Source organism: Phyllobates terribilis, unplaced genomic scaffold, assembly GCF_046119375.1.
Source record: "Phyllobates terribilis strain yellow unplaced genomic scaffold, ASM4611937v1 Scaffold_4__5_contigs__length_816908805, whole genome shotgun sequence".
Classification (NCBI taxonomy): domain Eukaryota; kingdom Metazoa; phylum Chordata; class Amphibia; order Anura; family Dendrobatidae; genus Phyllobates; species Phyllobates terribilis.
Window position 1 is genome coordinate 2,904,237 of NW_027362764.1, and position 24,825 is coordinate 2,929,061.

Genomic DNA, 24,825 nt, shown 5'->3' on the forward strand with positions numbered 1-24,825 from the left:
TTTTCTTACTTTTGAAAAAAATCCCAACCCCAGCCCTAACCCTAGCACAACCCTAGCCCCAGCACAACCCTAGCCCCAAACCCAGCCCTAACCCTAGCCCAATCCTAACTCTAGAGTTTATTTTTGACGCCGTTCCTTGTGCGGTATAAGTGATTAGACGACTTTATTCTTCGGGTCGGTGTGATTACAGCAATGCCAGAATCATATGGGGTTTTTATGACTGACAGCTGTCACACACTAAAAGACGCATTTTTTGTAAAATCTAGTTTTTGCATCGCCATATTTTGAGAGCTATAATTTTTCCAGATTTTGGCAGACAGTCATGTGACGGCTCGTTTTTTGCGGGATGACTTGACGTTGTTATTGGTGCCATTTTCAGGCACGTGACATTTTTTGATCGCTTTCTATTCCGATTTTTGGGAGGCAGAATAAACAAAAACCAACAATTCAGGAATTGTTTTTTTTTTTTTTTTTTTATTCTGTTCCGCGTGTGGTAAAATTGATGAGGTAGCTTTATTCTTCGGGTCAGTACGTTTACAGCGGTACCACATTTGTATCATTTTTCTATGTTTTGGCGCTTATACACAATAAAAGCTATTTTATAGAAAAAAATATTTTTTAGTATCGCTTTATTCTGAGAGCTATAACTTTTTTATTTTTCGGCTGATGGAGCTATATGGCGGCTTGTTTTTTGCGGGACGAGATGACGTTTTCAGCGGTATCATTTTTATTTATATGCGTCTTTTTGATCGCGTGTTATTCCACTTTTTGTTTGGCGGTATGGTGATAAAGCATTGTTTTTTGCTTGGTTTTTTTTTTTTTTTTTTTTACCGTGTTCACTGAAGGGGTTAACTAGTGGGACAATTTTATAGGTCAGGTTGTTCCGGACGCGGCGATACCAAATATGTGTACTTTTATTGTTTTTTTTTTATTTTTTTTATAATAATATTTATTGATGGGTACATTATATTTTTATTTTTGGTGTATTATTTTTTTTATAATATTTTTGCACATTTTTTTTTTTTTTTTTTTTTCCACTTTCACACAGTTTATACACTTTATTACTTTGTCCCACTCTGGGACTTTCACTTTTTTTTTTCTGATCGCCTGCATGGCACAGGAATGGAGCACCATCCCTATGCCATGAAGGCTGTCAGAAGTGCACAGTGTGAAGATTGCTTGGAGATGCACTGCGCATGTCCAAGCAATCTTCCTGCTCTCTGGTGACCCGGATGTTGTCATGACGACATCGGGTCGTCATGGCAACACCCGGGAAGCCTTTGCAGACTGCGCTGGAAGCCGGAAGAGGAGGTGAGTATCGCCGATCACCTCCCCTTGCCCCCGCAATGCCGCGATCGACTTCGATCGCAGCATCGCGGGGGTTAATGTGCTGGGAGCGGTGCGTGACCGCTCCCTGCACATAGTACCGGGTGTCAGCTGTGACAATCAGCTGACACCCGGCGGCGATCGCGCCCGCACAGCCTGTGTGCGGGCGCGATGACGTACTAATACGGGTCTGGCTCTTAAGTCCCAGGGCACAGACGCGTATTAGTACGTCAGATGTTATTAAGGGGTTAAACACCGTTTTGCTGATTGGTCGCGGTTGCCGGCAGCGACCAATCAGCGATTTTGGCGCCAAATTTAAACAACGTTCTGCTGATTGTGCCCGGTCGGCTGCATACATATTCTAGAATACCCGATGCGTTAGAATCGGGCCACCATCTAGTTCATACAACAATAAGGAACGATCTCACCAGCCACATCGATAGCTCCTGCTCCTAATAGGGATAGTTCAATTCAAGCAGGGCGTCAGAACAAAGTCAATCATCAGCCTCTGCATATGACACCACTCCCAACGCGTTTCCTTATCTCCATAATTCTTCAGGGGAGAGGTGGGTGTTGATAATCCCCTATTACCAGGGGTGACCGTCGCCAGCCCAAACTTCATACAGTTGTATGAATTGTTTTCTCATTATTAACCACTGATGGTCTGCTGAGCGTGTATAAAGGACGTTTCGGACAGGGATGGTTCTGATAATTCTTATGCCATTAAATTCTGTTTGATTTGACAGTAACTTCTGTGGTTTTGGTCTATGTGACCTTATTTTATTATTACCCTATGTCTATATAGGTTTTTTATCCGCACAATTAATTAAAGGTTATGTTTTAACCCCTATACCACTATACTTGCTGGGATCTATTTCTAAAACTTAACATGGATAAAACAGAATTCATCATCTTTCCGCCATCTCCATCAACTCCCCCCCCCCCCCCCAAAGACCTATCCATTAAAGTCAATGGCTGCCCACTCTCCCCAGTCCCGCAAGTTCGCTGCCTCGGGGTAACCCTGGACTCTGATCTCTCCTTCACACCTCATATCCAAGCCCTTTCCACTTCCTGCCGACTCAAACTCAAAAATATCTCCCGGATCCGCACATTCCTCAACCACAAATCTGCAGAAACACTAGTGCACGCCCTCATCATCTCCCGCCTCGACTACTGCAACCTCCTGCTCTGTAGCCTCCCCTCTAACACTCTCACACCCCTTCAATCCATCCTAAATTCTGCTGCCCGACTAATCCACCTGTCCCCCCGCTGTTCCCCGGCCTCTCCCCTCCGTCAATCCCTTCACTGGCTGCCCATTGCCCAGAGACTCCAGTTCAAAACCCTAACCATGGCATACAAAGCCATCCACAACCTGTCTCCTCCATACATCTGTGACCTAGTCTCCCGGTACATACCCGCACGCAGCCTCCGATCCTCACAAGATCTCCTTCTCTACTCCCCTCTTATCTCCTCTTCCCACAATCGCATACAAGATTTCTCCAGTGCTTCCCCCCTACTCTGGAACTCTCTACCCCAACACATCAGACTCTCACCTACCATGGAAACCTTCAAAAGGAACCTGAAGACCCACCTCTTCCGACAAGCCTACAACCTACAGTAACCACCGTTCCACGACCAGCCCTACCCCGACCTACTGTATCCTCACCCATTCCTTGTTGATTGCGAGCCCTTGCGGGCAGGGTCCTCTCTCCTTCTGTACCCGCCACTGACCGACTTGTATGGTTCATGATTACTGTACTTGTGTTTTATTATGTATACCCCTTTTCACATGTAAAGCGCCCTGGAATAAATGGCACTATAATAATCTCCCCTGCTTTAATCCGTGACAATTGCTAGAAAGCCCTGTAAATAATTTAGATTAAAAATCTCCTAGTTTTGCATATACAGCTTCTATGTACAAACAAGCCCTGTGCAGGTTGATCCTTCAGTCAACGTGTAGGTGCCTAAATTAGGGGAGAAAAGATTCAACTTAAATAGCAGGAAAAGATTATACACAGCGCTTATAGTATGTAACTACAGAGATAGAAACGCTAGCATGGGAGCTGTATACCCAAAACGTAACAAGGGTTTTATTACGGCTGTTGCAAAAGTGTCTTTCAATTTTTTTAACTAAACGTGCACTAAAGTATTAAAAAATAGGTACCAAAAGCGTTCATTCCCTTTCTACCGTTCTGCTACAGCTCCCCTCATTGTACATGTTCCTTTGTAGGACTCAAAGTAAGAAATGCTGATGCATGTAAGTATAATATGGCTTTATTATGTATTTTTTTTTTGTTAAGATACACACAGACAACTACCACCTTGGTATAAACTAAAGTTGTGATGCCGCAGTCATCTTGTCCACTTCTCCAGCCTAAAAGAAATAAAGTGCATTAAGGTGAAACTCCGGACAAATGTTCACAACTCAAAACTACAAGATGCAGGTGACGTATCGGGGGCCACTGAATATTTCATTTTAATCCTTTAAAATATTAAAAAAAAAGTGTCGAAGCTGCAGAGAACCAGAAAACCACAGAAAATACCAAGCCCCGCTGCAGTCCACTAGGCGGAGCAGCAGGTGTCAAATCCACGGCTATGACATCACTTCCGGCTCAGTAGCGGGGTACAGCTGTCTATTGCAGACTTCCGGCTCCGCTCACCACTCAGTATTACAAAGTACGATATGCAGAGTAGACAAACAGCTCGGTTTTACTTTAAAAGGGTTATTCCCAGAATAGCGAAGTATAACTGACTGACAGCCGGTTTCATCAGCAATCTAGAGAACGGGACTCCGAAACCACAAGGCGGTTGAGTAAAGAGGGCCGCTATTCCCCACCCGTCTTCTAGACTAAGAATGGAACGAAGGTTGAGGCTCTCAATTCAAAACATGGGCTCAGGATCTCTGGGGGTGCCATAGCTTAGACCCTCAGAGACCGATAAAATGCAATCCTGGAAATAAGCCTTTAAAAAAAAAAAAAAAAAGTGATAAATTACCTTTAATGTTTGGAGTTTGTTTAAAATCTTCAAAATAAATGTGTATACAATGAAATGGTGCATTTGTTTTTTTCTTTAGAACTTGTTAACGGAGACACTGGCGAGTGTCAGAGCACAACACTTACCGCAATATTGCCGCTATAGGAGGCCGCCATCGGTGACCGACCCTACCTACTGTACAGTGACCGCATCAGCTGCAAAGTGGGCACGTCCCCGGGGCTGGAGCCCGGCATCATTTTATTGTAGACCAGAGGTGTGCGCTGAGATACAATCACCCTCTGTCACCTATAATTGCCATCAGTGTATCAAGAGTGGGAGAAGAGGGTGACATTGACAATCCAACACAATGTGCAGCACTTTGAACACATTTTATAAGTGGTCATAAACTTGTAAAAAACTCATGAAAGAATAAAGTTACGTTAAAACCAAGCACACCATTGTTTTTCTTATGAAATTCTCAATAAGTTTGATGTGTCAACATGACACTCTTCCCATTGAAAAAAATAAAGTTGGATCCAAAATGGCCGACTTCTAAATGGCCGCCATGGTCACCACCCATCTGCAAAAGTTTTCCCCCTCCCCTGTACTGTTCAAACGTTTTAGGCAGGTGTAAAAAAACAAAACAAAACCTGCAGTGTAAGAAGCTTCCATACATAGAAATGTTACGTTTATTTTTATTAATTAACAAAATGCAAAGTAAACAAAAAAGAAATGAAATCCCATCGGTATCTAGTGGCCACCCGTCGCCTCCATCATCAACGGTATCTGGTGGCCGCCCGTCGCCTCCATCATCAGCGGTATCTGGTGGCCGCCCGTCGCCTCCATCATCAGCGGTATCTGGTGGCCGCCCGTCGCCTCCATCATCAGCGGTATCTGGTGGCCGCTCGTCGCCTCCATCATCAGCGGTATCTGGTGGCCGCCCGTCGCCCCCATCAACGGTATCTGGATGGGGGCGACGGGCGGCCACCAGATACCGTTGATGATGGAGGCGAGGGGCGGCCACCAGATACCGCTGATGATGGAGGCGACGGGCGGCCACCAGATACCGCTGATGATGGAGGCGACGGGCGGCCACCAGATACCGCTGATGATGGAGGCGACGGGCGGCCACCAGATACCGCTGATGATGGAGGCGACGGGCGGCCACCAGATACCGCTGATGATGGAGGCGACGGGCGGCCACCAGATACCGCTGATGATGGAGGCGACGGGCGGCCACCAGATACCGCTGATGATGGAGGCGACGGGCGGCCACCAGATACCGCTGATGATGGAGGCGACGGGCGGCCACCAGATACCGCTGATGATGGAGGCGACGGGCGGCCACCAGATACCGCTGATGATGGAGGCGACGGGCGGCCACCAGATACCGCTGATGATGGAGGCGACGGGCGGCCACCAGATACCGCTGATGATGGAGGCGACGGGCGGCCACCAGATACCGCTGATGATGGAGGCGACAGGCGGCCACCAGATACCGCTGATGATGGAGGCGACAGGCGGCCACCAGATACCGCTGATGATGGAGGCGACGGGCGGCCACCAGATACCGCTGATGATGGAGGCGACGGGCGGCCACCAGATACCGCTGATGGAGGCGACGGGCGGCCACCAGATACCGCTGATGATGGAGGCGACGGGCGGGCACCAGATACCGCTGATGATGGAGGCGACGGGCGGGCACCAGATACCGATGGGATTTAATTTCTCTTGTTTACTTTGCATTTTGTTAATTAATAAAAAGAAATTAAATCCCATCGGTATCTGGTGACCGCCCGTTGCCTCCATCATCATCGGTATCTGGTGACCGCCCGTTGCCTCCATCATCATCATCATCGGTATCTGGTGACCGCCCGTTGCCTCCATCATCATCATCGGTATCTGGTGACCGCCCGTTGCCTCCATCATCATCATCGGTATCTGGTGACCGCCCGTTGCCTCCATCATCATCATCGGTATCTGGTGACCGCCCGTTGCCTCCATCATCATCATCGGTATCTGGTGACCAGCCGTTGCCTCCATCATCATCATCGGTATCTGGTGACCGCCCGTTGCCTCCATCATCATCATCGGTATCTGGTGACCGCCCGTTGCCTCCATCATCATCATCGGTATCTGGTGACCGCCCGTTGCCTCCATCATCATCAGTATCTGGTGACCGCCCGTTGCCTCCATCATCATCGTTATCTGGTGACCGCCTGTCTAAAGATTGGAGTTGTGATTTTGGTCAAGAGGAATGGTGTCCTCTATGCTGAGAAATCCAGGCAGATACTCCATCATGCAATACCATCAGGAGAAATCTGATTGGCTCCAGATTTATTCTGCAGCCGGACAATGACCCCCAACATCCAGCCACAGTTACTAGGAACAAGGAATCCTGGAGGTGTTGATCCGGCCCCACAGATCCCGGATCTCACATCATCCTGTCTGTCCAGGATCACATTAAGAGACAGAAGGAGCCGCACAAGCCTCATACACAGAAGATCTGGTGTCAGTTCTCCAAGATGTTTGGCCCAATCTCCTGCGGTCACCAGGCACCAACGATGGAGGCGACGTGCGGTCACCAGGCACCGACGATGGAGGCGACGTGCGGTCACCAGGCACCGACGATGGAGGCGACGTGCGGTCACCAGGCACCGACGATGGAGGCGACGTGCGGTCACCAGGCACCGACGATGGAGGCGACGTGCGGTCACCAGGCACCGACGATGGAATTTACATTTACCTATTCTTTCACTTTGCATTTCATTAATGGATAAACAAACTATTAACAGATATTGTAATAGCTTCTTATTTTGCTGTATTTTTTATCATAGCTGCCTAAAATGTTTGCACAGTACTGGATGTTCCATTGGTTTCTGGTCCAAATACATAAGTAGCTACTAATGTGGAGCGGAGTCCTCACCGTTACCAGTATAGCATATAGCGTGCACGCAGGGGGGCGGACAGAGGAGGAAGTCTGAGTTGCAGCAGTGGCCAATACCTGCGGGGCAGAAAGTGATGTCAGAGCAGCTGGAAAACTTGTATTTAATGGACCTCAAAAAATAATGGGTGACAACTATGAAAACTCTAGATGGGTAAATCGAAGTGACAGATTGGATTCGTTGCTCTTCGGATAGTTATGTGGTCTCAAAAAGCCCCCCCCCCCCCCAAAAAAAAAAAAGCCAAAACCGCAAGATGCTCAGTTCTTCTGCCGACCGAACACCGGGTCACGCCATCCTGCACCAATGTTCAGAGGGTGAGAGTCTATGACGAGTGTAAATATGGCCGACAAGCAGCTCCTGATGTAGATTTCTATAGTTCTTAACACGGTGTCATATGATTATTTTTTTCAAAATACGGCAGCCCGAGACAGACCCCCGGCCCGAGGCGAGGACTGATCAGCCGCTTTCTTTCCAGGCGGTACGGTGCCCACCCAGTTCATAGTAAAAATCACGCTCTATGATCCAGCCTCGTTCAGGTCTTCAGCTTTATTGGAGCTCCAAGGTTTCCCCAACAAGAAGCCGATCACAAGTTGTCCTGTAGCAATCAGCTGTGATCTGGTGAAGAACCCAGAAAAAAAAATGTTCGATTCCACCACAGAAATAAAAAAAAAAAAAAAATCACTACACACATCTCACTACCATCAATAGACAGTCCCTGTAACAAGTGGACAGCAGAGTCCTCCACACATAGGAGGAGATTAGACACCCTCTATGGCTATTAAGATGAGTTTATTATCAGACAGCCTCTTTAAGGGCGATCTCTCACTTAGCCGAGGGGAGAGGCTTTGCAGTGATAGTAAGCAGATTTTGCCAATAGAAAGTGAAGAACTACAACGTTGTGTCTCAGCGGTAGGAAACAGCTCAACTGCGGATCCCATCATCTCCATCTTGGATCCATCCATGCAGACAATACAGAACAGTTCGGACACGAGCAGCCTCATTCGGTAGCTGCAATAGGCCCCAGTGCACCACTATCCACCAACGTTCATGAATGCAGGACATGCATGGAGAAGTAGGTAGGTCTGTCTGCATGGCGATGGGTCAAGTCTCTAGAGCAGTGGTCCTCAACTCCAGTCCTCAAGACCCACCAACAGATCGTGTTTTCAGGATTCCCTTAGTATTGCACAGGTAATGGAATTATTGCCTGTGCAGGTGATGCAATTATCACCTGAGCAATACTAAGGAAATCCTGAAAACACGACCTGTTGGTGGGCCTTGAGGACTGGAGTTGAGAACCACTGCTCTAGAGCCACCAGGCCAGTAGCCCTGTGGCCTCCTCACTGTCTGTAAGATTTTAGTGTCTGGATATTGTACAGATTGTGGACTCGGATGTGCGCCAGGAGCGTCTGTTTCTTATTGAAGCTCCTCTCGCATTGGCTGCACGCAAAGGGTTTTTCCGGGGTGTGCGCGTCCTGATGGGCCAACATTTGGGTTTTCAGGAAGAAGCTCTCGTTGCATTGGCCGCACTTGTACGGCTTGTGCCCTGTGTGCACCCCCTCGTGAGTGTTGAGCAGGGACTTGTCATTGAAGCTCTTCTCGCAGTGCCGGCACTGGTAGGGCTTGGGCTTTAGGTGGCTTTGCTCATGTACCAACAGGCTGCTACGACTTGGAAACCAGCTGTTACACTCGCTGCATTCTTGCGGTTCATCTCCGACGTGCGTCTTCTTGTGAGTCAAGAACAGCTTCTCGTCGTTGAAGTTTCTGTCGCACTGGTTGCATTGGTAAGGTTTGCAAACTTTGTGCTTGAGGCTATGAGCTGTAAGCAGCGATGCCCTGGCGAAGCTCTGGTCACAGAACGGGCACGGGTGGGCTAGTTGACCCGTGTGGACTCTGTGATGGGCTTCCAGGATGGACTGGCTATTAAACCTTTTGTCACAATATCTACATTTCAGCGGCTTATCCGCGTCCTCATTATTTCTACTGCTCTTGGCCGCCACCGATTTTGATTTGCTTGTCACCTTCTTGGTTTTTCTCTTTCCGGCTCTCGCCTTCTTGTTTATTGCGCTCTTCTTCTTGCCTTTTGCTTTCTTTCTGGAGTTAGTTTTTGCATTACAGCTCGATTTTGGAGTGGAGTTTTTGGATGAAGATTTGCTGGTTGACTCCAATGGAACCACATTTTCTGCACCCAAGCTTCGGGTACGTTGGCGTCTAGTCGTGGTCACCCCTGACTTTTGACTGAAGGTCTTATTACTGAGGGGTTTGCTTCCACCATGGCTCTTGATGTGGGTTTCCAGGGCCGTGTTATATTTGTAACATTTACCGCATAGGGGGCAACATTTGCCCTTTTCTTGATTCTCCAAGAGAAGCGACGGGGTCTTTCGGCTTCTCGTTTTGATTGCAGTCTTCCTAGTTCTGGTTTTCATCATGTTTATCCTGTCTGGTGTGATTTTGCTGTATTTTCAGGGTAACTCAGGATGAGCCTCCTGTCATAAAGTAGCTCCGGTCTTCAGTCACCAACTGCACGAACTTTGACGATTTTTGTTCCTATGACAAACAGAACACTCAATAAATAGTCAGATACCAAAGTAACAACCTTAATATACGTAACCGCGTCCTAATATATTAAGATAAGAAAAATCGTAAAAAGCTCTGTACATGCACAAAATATTAGAGAAATAGTACAGAAAAACACATCAAAAACTAAAAATGATCATCAAATCTTCGACATATGGAAGAATCTGCGCAAGTACGGAAATGTTTTCTGTACAAATCAACAGCGATATCTGCATACTGTGACAAAAAGCACAAGATCAATGAAAAATATACCCCAGTAACCATCAGAAAGCACATGTATAACAGATCTGGAGAATGATACATACAAGGTCCTGTAATACGGTGTAATTGTGCAATATAGCCAAAGCATAGAGTAATAGATAATATACCACAGGAGAACCGTGTACATACATTACTGATCCTGAGTTACATCCTGTATTATACTCCAGAGCTGCACTCACTATTCTGCTGGTGCAGTCACTGTGTACATACATTACATTACTGATCCTGAGCTACCTCCTGTATTATTCTCCAGAGCTGCACTCACTATTCTGCTGCTGGAGTCACTGTGTACATACATTACATTACTGATCCTGAGTTACATCCTGTATTATACTCCAGAGCTGCACTCACTATTCTGCTGGTGCAGTCACTGTGTACATACATTACATTACTGATCCTGAGTTACATCCTGTATTATACTCCAGAGCTGCACTCACTATTCTGCTGGTGCAGTCACTGTGTACATACATTATATTACTGATCCTGAGTTACATCCTGTATTATACTCCAGAGCTGCACTCACTATTCTGCTGGTGCAGTCACTGTGTACATACATTACATTACTGATCCTGAGTTACATCCTGTATTATACTCCAGAGCTGCACTCACTATTCTGCTGGTGCAGTCACTGTGTACATACATTACATTACTGATCCTGAGTTACCTCCTGTATTATACTCCAGAGCTGCACTCACTATTCTGCTGGTGCAGTCATTGTGTACATACATTACATTACTGATCCTGAGTTACATCCTGTATTATACTCCAGAGCTGCACTCACTATTCTGCTGCTGCAGTCACTGTGTACATACATTACATTACTGATCCTGAGTTACATCCTGTATTATACTCCAGAGCTGCACTCACTATTCTGCTGGTGCAGTCACTGTGTACATACATTATATTACTGATCCTGAGTTACATCCTGTATTATACTCCAGAGCTGCACTCACTATTCTGCTGGTGCAGTCACTGTGTACATACATTACATTACTGATCCTGAGTTACATCCTGTATTATACTCCAGAGCTGCACTCACTATTCTGCTGGTGCAGTCACTGTGTACATACATTACATTACTGATCCTGAGTTACATCCTGTTTTATACTCCAGAGCTGCACTCACTATTCTGCTGGTGCAGTCACTGTGTACATACATTACTGATCCTGAGTTACATCCTGTATTATACTCCAGAGCTGCACTCACTATTCTGCTGCTGCAGTCACTGTGTACATACATTACATTACTGATCCTGAGTTATATCCTGTATTATACCCCAGAGCTACACTCACTATTCTGCTGGTGCAGTCACTGTGTACATACATTACATCACTGATCCTGAGTTACATCCTGTATTATACTCCAGAGCTGCACTCACTATTCTGCTGGTGCAGTCACTGTGTACATACATTACATTACTGATCCTGAGTTACATCCTGTATTATACTCCAGAGCTGCACTCACTATTCTGCTGGTGTAGTCACTGTGTACATACATTACTGATCCTGAGTTACATCCTGTATTATACTCCAGAGCTGCACTCACTATTCTGCTGGTGCAGTCACTGTGCACATACATTACATTACTGATCCTGAGTTACATCCTGTATTATACTCCAGAGCTGCACTCACTATTCTGCTGGTGCAGTCACTGTGTACATACATTACATTACTGATCCTGAGTTACATCCTGTATTATACTCCAGAGCTGCACTCACTATTCTGCTGGTGCAGTCACTGTGTACATACATTACAATACTGATCCTGAGTTACATCCTGCATTATACTCCAGAGCTGCACTCACTATTCTGCTGGAGCAGTCACTGTGTACATACATTACTGATCCTGAGTTACATCCTGTATTATACTCCAGAGCTGCACTCACTATTCTGCTGGTGCAGTCACTGTGTACATACATTACAATACTGATCCTGAGTTACATCCTGCATTATACTCCAGAGCTGCACTCACTATTCTGCTGGTGTAGTCACTGTGTACATACATTACTGATCCTGAGTTACATCCTGTATTATACTCCAGAGCTGCACTCACTATTCTGCTGGTGCAGTCACTGTGCACATACATTACATTACTGATCCTGAGTTACATCCTGTATTATACTCCAGAGCTGCACTCACTATTCTGCTGGTGCAGTCACTGTGTACATACATTACATTACTGATCCTGAGTTACATCCTGTATTATACTCCAGAGCTGCACTCACTATTCTGCTGGTGCAGTCACTGTGTACATACATTACATTACTGATCCTGAGTTACCTCCTGTATTATACTCCAGAGCTGCACTCACTATTCTGCTGGTGCAGTCACTGTGTACATACATTACTGATCCCGAGTTACCTCCTGTATTATACTCCAGAGCTGCACTCACTATTCTGCTGGTGCATCACTGTGTACATACATTACATTACTGATCCTGAGTTACATCCTGTATTATACTCCAGAGCTGCACTCACTATTCTGCTGGTGCAGTCACTGTGTACATAGATCACATCTCCTTACAGGACTGTTCAGCTTTCAGTCTCAGAGTCTCTTCCATACTTTACACTTCACTGTTCTTTTATCTCTACGTTTCCAGGTGCTGATTCTGGTCCTGTTTTTTGTTTTGGATCTGGAATCTATATTACACTTTTGGAGAATCTGAAGAGCATTACCAGGGTCTGTATTTTAACCCTTCCACGACCTTGGACATATAAGTATATCATCAGTCACAGTACTGCCTTTGGTGCAGGCTCCGGTGCTGAGCCCGTATCTTTCCCCGCACATGACAGCTGATCTGATCAGCTGTCATGTGCCTCTAACAGCCACTGGTGGATTGGAGCTCCACCTGCGCCTATTAACCAGTTAAATGCCGCTGTCAATCTCTGAAAGTGGCATTTAACACGCGCCTGCCGGAAGAGCGTTACAAGTCCCTCCCAACCACGTCCTTGTCACCTGATTGCGGGACCCCGATGGGATGTCACGACAGCCAGGGATCTGCATAAGAGCCCCGGTGCCTGAAGAAGATTGTGATTTCTGCTACACTGCTGAAGCCCTGCTGTGTGTAGCACAGGCGATCGGACGATCGCAGCTTCAAAGACTATTGAAGTCAGTAAAAAAAAAAAAAGTTTAAATTCCTCCCTTTTGCCCCATTCAAAATAAAAAACGCCAGGAATTATGTTTTTTTTTTGGTAGCTGCAATAACAGGTGATCAAAACATCATATCGACCCCAAAATGGTATCAATAAAGACGTCAGCTCAGGGAGCAAAAAAATAAGCCCCTACCCGGCCCCAGATCCCGAAAAATGAAGACGCTATGGGTCTCTTTTTTTTCACCACTTAAATAAAAAAGAACCTATACATGTTTGGTGTCTACGAACTCGTAAAGACCTGGAGAATCACATTACCCGGTCAGTTTTAGCATTTAGTTAACATGGTAAATAAAAAAAAAAACTATTTTGGAATAGCACTTTTTTTCGCATTCTCCCCATTTTCCAGTACACAATATGGTAAAAATCAACGGTGTCATTCAGAAGTACAACTCGTCTGGCAAAAAAAAAAAAAACAAACCCTCACAAGGCCATACTCACAGAAAAATAAAAAGTTATGGCTCTGCTATGAAAAGGAGCAAAAAACGAATGCGCAAAAACGGAAATGAGGATTTTAGTGGTATTATGGGGGAAGGGTTGAAGTGTTAACCCCTTCAAACTACAAGACATACAGGTCTATGACGAGCAAGGGTTAATTTGAGCTCCATGATGTAAATACACAGGATGCTTAGATCAGTGGTAGGAAAAGAGCCTCCTGGGGGCGCTGGAGACCACTCTGATCCCAGCAGATTATCTGGTTATATCAGGTAATCACTAGCAGCATGTAAATGGTTAACAGGAGAGGGGGCTCCCTGTGACACACTGGGGGGGCGACTATTGGGGCAGCTGACGGTCTAATGAAAGTCTAATGCACTGCAAGAAAGAAGCTCAACACATGAGCAATCAGCTTAGCAGGGGCTCAAATCTCCTTGTGGGACTAAACATATATACCGTATGTACACTGCTCAAAAAAATAAAGGGAACAGTAAAATACCACATCCTAGATATCAATGAATGGAATATTCCAGTTGCAAATCTTTATTCATTACATAGTGGAATGCGTTGAAAACAATAAAACATAAAAATGATCAATGTAAATCAAAATTAATATCCCATGGTCTGGATTTGTTATATTCAAAATCAAAGTGTATTAATCAAATTACAGGCTGATCCAACTTCAGTGGATCCCTACAATGCCTGGGCATGCTCCTGATGAGGCTGATTATTGTGTGTGGCCTCCACGTGCCTGTATGACCTCCCTATAATGCCTGCGCATGCTCCTGATGAGGCTCAGTATTGTGTGTGGCCTCCACGTGCCTGTATGACCTCCCTACAATGCCTGGGCATGCTCCTGATGAGGCTGAGTATTGTGTGTGGCCTCCACGTGCCTGTATGACCTCCCTACAACGCCTGGGCATGCTCCTGATGAGGTTGAGTATTGTGTGTGGCCTCCACGTGCCTGTATGACCTCCCTACAACGCCCGGGCATGCTCCTGATGAGGCTGAGTATTGTGTGGCCTCCACGTGCCTGTATGACCTCCCTACAATGCCTGCGCATGCTCCTGATGAGGCTGTGGATGGTCTCCTGTGGGATCTCCTCCCAGACCTGGACTAAAGCATCCGCCAACTCCTGGACAGTCTGTGGTGCAACGTGACGTTGGTGGATGGAGCGAAACATGATGTCCCAGATGTGCTCAATCGGATTCAGGTCTGGGGAACGGGCGGCCAGTCCATAGCTTCAATGCCTTCATCTTGCAGGATCTGCTGACACACTCCAGCCACATGAAGTCTGGCATTGTCCTGCATTAGGAGGAACCCAGGGCCAACCGCACCAGCATATGGTCTCACAAGGGGTCTGAGGATCTCATCTCGGTACCTAATGGCAGTCAGGCTACCTCTGGTGAGCACATGGAGGGCTGTGCGGCCCTCCAAAGAAATGCCACCCCACACCATTACTGACCCACTGCCAAACCGGTCATGCTGAAGGATGTTGCAGGCAGCAGAACGTTCTCCGCGGCGTCTCCAGACTCTGTCACATGTGCTCAGTGTGAACCTGGTCTCATCCGTGAAGAGCACAGGGCCCTAATGTCGAGTCGGCCAATCTTGGTGTTCTCTGGCAAAAGCCAATCGCCTTGCACGATGTTGGGCTGTAAGCACAACAGTCACTTGTGGACGTCGGGCCCTCATACCGCCTTCATGGAGTCGGTTTCTAACAGTTTGTGCAGATATAGCACATTTGTGGCCTGCTGGAGGTCATTTTGCAGGGCTCTGGCAGTGCTCCTCCTGTTCCTCCTTGCACAAAGGCGGAGGTAGCGGTCCTGCTGCTGGGTTGTTGCCCTCCTACTGCCCCCTCCACATCTCCTGGTATCTGCTCCATGCTCTTGACACTGTACTCCTTTGTTGGGTGAAGAGAATGGGGGGCATCAGACTGCGCTGCTCGCCTGTCAGAATAATGTACCTGAGGAGTCCAAGTCGATGTAATGATGAAATAGACTTTATTGCTACGCGTTTCGTGGTGATCACACCTCTTCCTCAGGACAGTCTATACCAGTATAGGATAGGTATAGACAGTCCTGAGGAAGTGGTGTGATCACCAAGAAACGCGTAGCAATAAAGACTATTTCATCATTACATCGACTTGGACTCCTCAGGTACATTATTCTGACAGGTGAGCAGCGCAGTCTGATGCCCCATTCTCTTCACCCAACAAAGGATCATTGCTTCGGGGTTTGCAGCAGCCGCCGATGCTAAGTACAGTGATTGTGTCTTACACAACCCTAATAGGTGAGTGAATTTGAATTATCTTTCACGAATATTCCTTTTATCTCGGATAAGACCCTATATGCGCTCTATATTCCTTCTAGTTACCTGGACACTGTGCTGACAGACACAGCTACCCTTCTTGCCACAGCTCGCACTGATGTGCCATCCTGGATGAACTGCACTACCTGAGCAACTTCTGTGGGTTGTACTGTAGACACCGTCTCATGCTCCTGTCCTCTAGGAGTGAGAGCAATGACAAAATGCAAAAGTGACCAAAACAACAGCCAAAAAGGATGAGAACAGAGAAATGGTCTGTGGTCACCCCCTGCAGAACCGCTCCTTTATAGGGGGTATCTTGCTAATTGCCGATCATTTCTACCAGGTGTCTGTTCTATTTGCACAACAGCAAGAGAAATTGATTCACAATCAGTGTCGCTTCATAACTGGACAGGTAGATTTCACAGAAGTGTTATTGATTTGGAGTTACATTGTGTTATTTAAAGTGAATCTGTCACCCCCGGGACGTATATAACCTACTAATATGGGCATACAGGTGATAGAAGTGTTGAACTAGTCCTACCTGAATGCCTCATATTAGAGGTCTTGTTGTTCAGAAATTTTATTTTATGCTAATGATTTCTTCCAGGCCCCGGTAGAAATCCCTGCCTCCTCTCTTCATTATAATACCTCCTCCCTCCTCTGCACGTCACACTGCCCTGTGATGTGCAGTTGCGGCGCCTTTGCAGGGCGGAAGTGGGAAGCGCACCGGAGCGGAAGTGGCGGTGACTCGCCTGCGCAGAAGATCCCTGTATACGCTGGCCATAGAAGGGAGGAAACGGTACAGCTTGTGGAGGGAGCGCAGGACGCAGGATTACGGTGCCGCAACTGCATGGCACAGGGCAGGGTGACATGCAGAGGAGGGCGAGGTATTATAATGAAAAGAGGAGGCAGGGATTTCTTCCAGGGCCTGGAAGAAATCATTAGCATAAAGTTATAATATAAGATTTCTGAACAACAAGACCACTAATAAGGCATACTGGTAGGACTAGTTTAACATTTCTATCACCTGTATGCCCATATTAAGCCCTTACTGGCCTGGGGCGTATTCCATCACCCCAGGTTCAGCACTGGCTCCAGAGCTGAGCCTGCACTGAACCCGGCACATGTCAGCTGATTCTTACAGCTGACATGTGCCCGCAACAGCTGCGGGTGGAACCGCGATCCACTTGCGGCTGTTAACCAGTTAAATGCCGCTGTCAATCTCTGACGACGGCATTTAACAGCACCGTGCCGGGAGCGCGGCATTAGCTCCGCCCATCGGTGACCCTGTCACGTGATCGCGGGTCATCGATGGGTGGGCATGACAACCCAGGGTCTGCAGCAGACCCCTGTGGTTGTCATGTCTCTCTTGCTATGAGCACCACCCAGTTGTCGGCACTCACAGCAAATGAGAATTTCTACTACACAGAGGCGATTTGCTCATCGCCGATCAGATAACTGCAGCTTCTAGACTCCTATGGAGACTATTGAAGCACGCAAAAAGTGGAAATTTTATTTTAAAAACAAAACAAAACTATAAAAGTTAAAATCACCCCCCTTTCGCCCCATTCAAAATAATAATAAAAAACCACATACACATATTTGGTATCGCCGCGTTCAGAATCGCCCGATCAATATATACACATACACATATTTGGTCATGTTGTGGATTTTTTTTTCACCACTTAAATAAAAAAAGAACCTATACAGGTTTGGTGTCTACAAACTGGTAATGACCTGGAGAATAATAATGGCAGGTCAGTTTTAGCATTCAAGTGAACGTGGTAAAAAAGAAAAAAAAAAAAAAAACAAATTGCATTTTTTTTTTTTTTTTTTGCAATTTCACCGTTTTCCAGTACACGATATGGTAAAACCAATGATGGCATTTAAAAGTACAACTTGTCCCGCAAAAAATAAGCCCTCACACGGCCATATTGACGGAAAAATAAAAAGGCTATGGCTCTGAGAACAAGGGGAGCAAAAAACGAAAACACAAAAATGGAAAATGCTCTGGGTCATTAAAGAAGTTGTCCACTACTTTATATGAACCCCCTAATGTATCCCCCACCCGGGGCCCAGAAGTGTTTTTTTTTTTTTTTTAAATACCTTGTGGTACCTTTTCTGCCCCTGAGTGGTGCTATCGCTGGCCGCTCACAGGCATCATGTGACCCGTCACTGATGTCACGTCAAGTGAGTCGTGACATCAGTGCTGGGGTCCCCGCGGTGGACGCTGGGCTGTGGACGGGGTTACCCCGCGCGTCACACCCAGCATCCACTGCACGTTTTCCCAGTGAATGAGAGGTAGAGCGCACGGTGGATGCCGGGTGTGACGCTCGGGGTAACCTCGCCCACAACCCAGCAGCCACCGGTGGAACGCGGAAGAGGGACCCTCGGCTGCAGCCTGGACTTGTAGTGACGTCAGCGGATGTCAGAGCCGGCTGCAGCCGGGTGTCACGTGATGCCTGTGAGCGGCCAGTGATAGCGCCACTCACAGGCAGTAACTGCAACAGAAGGTAATTACAAAAACACTTATGGGCTCCGGTGGGATACATTGGGGGCGGATCATATAAAGCAGTGAACAACCCTTTTAAGGGGTTAATAGGTTATATACATCCCAGGGGGTGATAAATTCTCTTTTGTTCCCTTTATTTTTTTTTAAGCAGTGTATAAAGTATATTCAATTGCTAATAAAAAAAACAAAAAAAAAACTTCCCACTGGATTATTATAAAAAAAAAACCCGTCCAAACCCATTTATCAACACAGTAAAAAGAGGAAGAAAAAAAACGAGGACACAAGTAATTTTTTGTGTTCACCCACTTTCCCAAACATTACATAGAACGCAAAGTTTAGGGGGAAAAAAAAAAAAAAAAAAATTGGGCTTGATGAACAGATGTTTCTGAGGGAGGCGAGTGACGACTTCTCATCTGAATCGGTTGTGAAGCAGCAGCCACAACCCTGGTAACTGAACAAATGACGCTCCACGGCCGCAGCTTCGCCCCCTGAATCTGCACAGGAGACCCGGATTGAGAATTTAGGAAAAAGGAACATAACCTGGGCTGCCAAGGACGCGAGGAAGAGAAAATAATGTTTAAATAACTTTAACATTTATTGAGCTTTTATTATAGCTCAATACATTTTAAAGGTTTTTTTTAACCCCTTTACAACCTGTGACGTCTTAGTACATCACAGGCTAACTCCCCCGGTTCAGTGAGGGCTCCGGTGGTGAGCCTGCACTGAACCGAGCACATGTCAGCTGATTATTACAGCTGACATGTGCCCGCAACAGCCGCGGTTGGAATCGCGATCCACCCGCGGCTGTTAACATGTTAAATGCCGCTGTCAATCTCCGACAGCGGCACTTAACGCGCACTTCCGGGAAGCGCGTCCTAAGCCCCACCCATCGGCGACCCCCATCACGTGATCGCGGGTCACCGATGGGCAGGCATGACGACCCAGGGTCTGCAGCAGACACCTGTGGTTGTCATGAGCTGATCGCTATGAGCGCCACCTAGTGGTCGGCACTCCTAGCACAGGACCATTTCTGCTGCATACAGGGGATCTGCTGATCCCCTGTATGTAGCAGAGGCGATCGAACAGTTGCTGCTTCTAGTCTCCTATGGAGACTATAGAAGCATGCAAAAAGTGAAAAAAAAAAGTTTAAAATATAAAAAAAATTAAACTATAAAAGTTTAAATCACCCCCCTTTCGCCCCATTCAAAATAAAATATTAAAAAAAAAAACCTACATACACATTTGGTATTGCCGCGTTCAGAATCGCCCGATCAATATAAAAAAAGGAATTAATCCGAAAGGTAAACGGCGTAACGAGAAAAAAAATTCTAAACGCCAGAATTACGTCTTTTGGTCGCCGCAAAATTGCAATAACGGGCGATCAAAACATCGGATCTACCCCAAAATGTTAATAAAAACGTCAGCCCGGCGCGCAAAAAATAAGCCCTCACCCAGCCCCAGATTCCGAAAAAAGGAGACGCTAAGGGTCTTAGAAAATGGCGCTTTTTTTTTTTTGTCAAATTTTGGAATTTTTTTTCACCACTTAAATAAAAAATAAGCTATACATGTTTGGTGTCTATGAACTCGTAATGACCTGGAGAATAAGAAGGGCCGGTCAGTTTAAGCATCCAGTGGACGCGGTAAAAAAATAAATAAAAAACATCTGTGGTATTGCACTTTTTTTGCAATTTTACCGCACTTGGAATTTTTTTCCGGTACACGATATGGTAAAACTAGTAATGCCGTTAAAAATTACAACTCGTCCTGCAAAAAATAAGCCCTCACACCGCCATATTGACCAAAAAATAAAAACGCTATGGGCTCTGGGAACAAGGGGAGCAAAAAACGAAAATGCAAAAACGACAAAACCCAAGGTTGCGAAAGGGTTAAACACCTGCAGTTTCCCGCATCAGCAGGAGGGGGAGCAGTGCTGGGGCTTCTGCAGTGATATTTGGGGGTGCAGCTGTGTGACGTCACCCGGGCCGCACCACTAGTACTAGTGAGGGGTGATAGTTGCACAGAAGCGTTCAGGGTGAGGTAATATTGAGGGGTATCGGTGTTATTCCCTCCCGGCCGGGGTGTGAGAGCGCAGACCCCTCCTCCTCCCGCATCCTCCGCACCACGTCCCCCCTCACCTCACCAATCTCCGGGACGTCGCTCCAAAGGCCTGAGAACAAAGACTATGTGTGAGCCCCCCGGCCCGCAGCGGTCACTCACCTGTACAGCGGCGTCCACCGACCGCACTGCGAATAGCAGAACAGTCCGGGCCACAATGGAGCAGGACTGATGACGTAGAGTCACGTGATAGGACTGGAGAGGGGCGGGGCTTAAGGGACACTATCATGATTGGTTGTGAGTGGGATGTGTGAAGTTTGGTTGTAGAGGCAGGTCCGTGCGGAAAACGAGAAATCCGCTGCGGAAAATGAGAGCACGTGTCCTCCGGAGGCAGAATGGGGACAGGTCTCATTTTTTAGGCTGTGTGCCCACGTAGCGTTTTTCAAGCGTTTATGCTGCGGAATTTCCGCAGCGGAAACGCTTGTAAAACGCTAGGTAATCCGCACCCCATGGTCCCCAAGGGGATTCCGCATGTTCTGTGCACATGCTGCGGATTTTTCCATAGCGTTTATGCTGCGTACAAAAATCCGCAGCATGTCATTTAATTTTGCGGAAGTGCAGCGGAACTCCCGCCATTGACTTGCATTGAGACGCACAGAAACCGCGACTGTACATTTTTACAAGCGGCTTCTATGCGCCTCTATGTGCGGATGGTACCCGGGTGTAGAGGAGAGGAGACTCTCCTCCAGACCTGGGTACCATTGAACCTGTAAAAAAAAGTATAAAATAACAAATAAAGTTTATACTCACCTGTCCGGAGGCTTCTCTCTGAATGCCAGCAGCGCTGAAGGACCTGCGGTGACGTCATAGTCATGTGAGCGCAGGCCCTTCACCGCTCTGTCTCGCGATATGCCGGCAGCCGGGAACCAGCCAGGAAGCAGCGCTGCAGCCACGCCGGGGCCTCGGGGGTGAGTATAGCTTTATTTGTTTTAATTTTTACGGTTCACACTGTATAAATCCATGCTGTTTGCTGTTTGCATGGATTTATACAGTGCGACCTAGTTGTCAAGCACTTTCCAAGTGATGCTATCGCCTGGAAAGTGCTTGTCAATCTGCATGCAGAAACGCATGTGAACTCGCATGTGGATCCGCATGTATTCTGCAGGAAAAACGCATGCACAATCTGTATGTACAATCTGCATGCGTTTTTTTCTGCCAGGGAGATGCAGAAATGCTGCAGAAATTTTCTGCTTCATTTCTGCATCGTGGGCACATAGCCTTAGGCTATGTGCCCACGTTGCATTTATGAAGCAGAAAATTTCTGCTGCATAAATGCAAGTCCTCTCCCGGAAAAACGCATGCGGAATTCCGCACGCGTTTATCGCGCATTTTTCGCGCGTTTTCCACATGCGGAATTGCCTTGCGTTTTTTATGCATTGGACTAAGGCAATTCCGCTTGCGGAAACGCAAAATTAAATGACATGCTGCGGATTTTTGAACGCGGCATAAACGCTGCGGAAAAATCCGCAACATGTGCATAGAACTTGCGGAATCCCATTGGGGACCATGGGGTGCGGATATACATGCGTTTTTCAAGCGTTTACGCTGCGGAAATTCCGCAGCATATACGCTTGAAAAATGCTACGTGGGCACACAGCCTTAAGCTTTTCTTTTATTTCCTTTTCTTCCTAGAGACGTCACTTTGTTATTTTTCCGTCCCCATCGCTGTTCGAAGATTGGGGTTTTCACCAGCTAGTTGTTGACGTTGATTTTACCATATAATGTGTTGAGATTCGGGGGGATCCAAGTGGATGAAATGGTGAATAAACCCCTCGCCGCCATTGTTTTTTTGGGTTTTCTGTTCCCAGCGCTCGTTCAATGACCCCGCCTCACGATTCTCCTCTTCAGACCGGTCAGGGCGGCACCGGCCGTCGCCACCTCCTGTATTTATATTTTAGTGGTTAAAAAAATTCTGGAAATTTATTAAAAAACCCCCAATACATTTAATGTCGCCGTTTTCTGAGGCCGTTTTTATTCTCCTTATATCCGGAGCCGTGTGAGGTCCATTATTTTGTTGCCATTTGGGGCAGATTCGATCTTTTCATTACTTTTTGTTGCATTATTTTCGTAGCATTAAACCCCGCGACGTCCGACGCTTCTTTTTCTCTTTTTGGAGATTATTTTCTGGGTAATTTCTTATTTTCACAGACTGGACGGTGACGGCTGAGGAGACACCGAATGTATTTAGTTTTTGTTTTATTTTTTAACTTAAAAAAAGGCACTATTGGGTCTTGGGTTTATTTCTGTTTTTTATTTAACCTATTTTTTTCGTCTGAACCTGCCTTTGCCCTATATACTGTAAGGGCCTGTGCACACCTTAAGCATTTGGTGCAGAGATTTCTGCAAAACGTACGTTTGTGCCATATTTTTTACTTGCGTTTTTGGTGCAGATATTTCTGAGTGAAATCTGCAGCAAAAGCTCTGAAAGAACTGGCATGCTGCAGCTATAAATCTGCAAGGAAAAAATAAGCAATGTGTGTATGAGACTTCAGGAATATCATTCACTTTGCTGGCGTCAAGAAACCCTTCAGGTTTTGTGATAAATCTGCAGTGAAAAAAACTGCAACAAAAATGCAACAAATCTGCAATGTGTGCACAGGCCCTAAAGTTATGTGCGCACGATCAGGAATTGCTTGCAGAAATTTCTGCAGCTTTTCTGCAAAGTTCTGCATCTGTTGGCAGCAAAAACGCTGCGGAAATTCCACTCGTTTTTTATGCATTTTTTTACTTTTACATGCGTTTTTTATGCGGTTTTTTGTGTGTTTTTTCCAATGCATTGTATAGGAAAAACACAGACCAAAACGCACAAAGAATGGACATGCTGCTTCTTTAATCGCACATGAAATTCTGTAAGGAAAATTCCTGATCATGTGCACAGATCTTGCCAAAACTCATAGGAAATGCTGGGTGTGCAATGCTTTTTTGGGTCAAATCTGCCCAGATTTGCTGCATAAAAAACGCACCGTGTGCACATAGCCTTATTCTTCAGTGCAGCAGAAATATCCATCTCAGGTTGGGCGATGGGCGCCGGAATAGTTGCATGACAGGATCGCTTTACCGATGGCAGCTAAGTGGTTAAACAGCAGCGATTGGCGCTAGCTCTGGTCTCTGGTAGAGGCCGGTACTTGCTGTATAACACAGCCGGCACCTGCCCTGTGTGGAACGGGCTGAGGACATGTGCACATCTGCTCCATTCATCTCAGGGTTGCCGGGATCCCAGCAGTTGGGCGCCAGCGGTCAGGAAATCTTCATTTCCCATAAATCCAAGATGCCCTGAAACTCGGGTCACAGGTACTAGGTAATGGGTAAAGCTTGAAAAAGGCACAATAAGAAGCAGTATTCATCTGCTGATGCTGAGTGGGTTTTTTGTTCACATGGTTGCAACCATGACGTTCCGTCTACTGTAGGTGACCGTGGTAAATAACCGCTGACCTCAGCCTAGGGATTGCCTGCAGTAGTTGCGTTCTTTAGCCAACCTAATATGTCACTTGCTCCTAGGAGGCTGCCACCGGTTTAGTCATAGCTACCATAAAATATAGCGCTGCAAGCTGCACTATGGTGAATCGCACAGACCCCAGGATAGTTAACAGCTGAACAGTAACAGAGTCTAAGGCCTCTTATTTGTTTTCACGTATATGATCTATCCTTGTCCTGCAAGGATTGTGTCCTGTGGACTGTAAGGCTGTGTGCCCACTATGCATTTTTTAAGCGTTTACGCAGCGACAATTCCGCTGCAGAAATGCTTAAAAAACGCTTGGTAGAAGGTCTGCCATGTTCCCCAATGATAATCCGCATGTGCCGTGCACATGCTGCGGAAATTTCCGCTGTGGATTATCATTGCGGAAAAATCTGCAGCACTACCAATTATTTTGTGGAATCGCAGCGTTTTCGCCTCCATTGACTTGCATTGAATCCCATAATATCCGCATCACTACATGTGCACATGCGGATATCATGTGGTTCAGTGTGCGGATGGTGCCCGGGTCTGGAGAAGAGAAGACTCTCATCCAGACCCGGGTACCATAGTACCTGTAAAAAAAAGAATAAAATAAAAAATATACACTATACTCACCTTCTGATGGACCCCGGTGTCCTTAGCGATCTGTCCGGTGTCCCCGGCAGCTCACGATGGTCAAAAAGGACCTTCCATGACGTCGTTTAGTCATGTGACGGGTCACGCGACCGCCGACGTCAGCGGTCGCGTAACCCGTCACATGACTAAATGACGTC

General features: G+C 46.5%; 1 protein-coding gene across 1 annotated transcript; it reads right to left on the reverse strand.

Annotated features, from left to right (window-relative positions):
• Window positions 1–7,103: 7,103 nt before the first annotated feature.
• LOC141264756 (uncharacterized) lies at window positions 7,104–20,819 on the reverse strand. Its single transcript, XM_073677038.1, has 2 exons — window positions 20,698–20,819; window positions 7,104–9,788 (listed from the first exon to the last, which is right to left on the reverse strand). Exon 2 carries the CDS (start codon window positions 9,668–9,670, stop codon window positions 8,582–8,584), a length of 1,089 nt encoding a protein of 362 aa, XP_073533139.1. The 5' UTR covers window positions 9,671–9,788; window positions 20,698–20,819; the 3' UTR covers window positions 7,104–8,581.
• Window positions 20,820–24,825: the final 4,006 nt, after the last annotated feature.

What these genes read in the sequence shown, in the direction of transcription:
- LOC141264756 (XM_073677038.1), bottom strand. Translation starts at nt 9,670, where the DNA reads ATGATGAAAACCAGAACTAGGAAGACTGCAATCAAAACGAGAAGCCGA.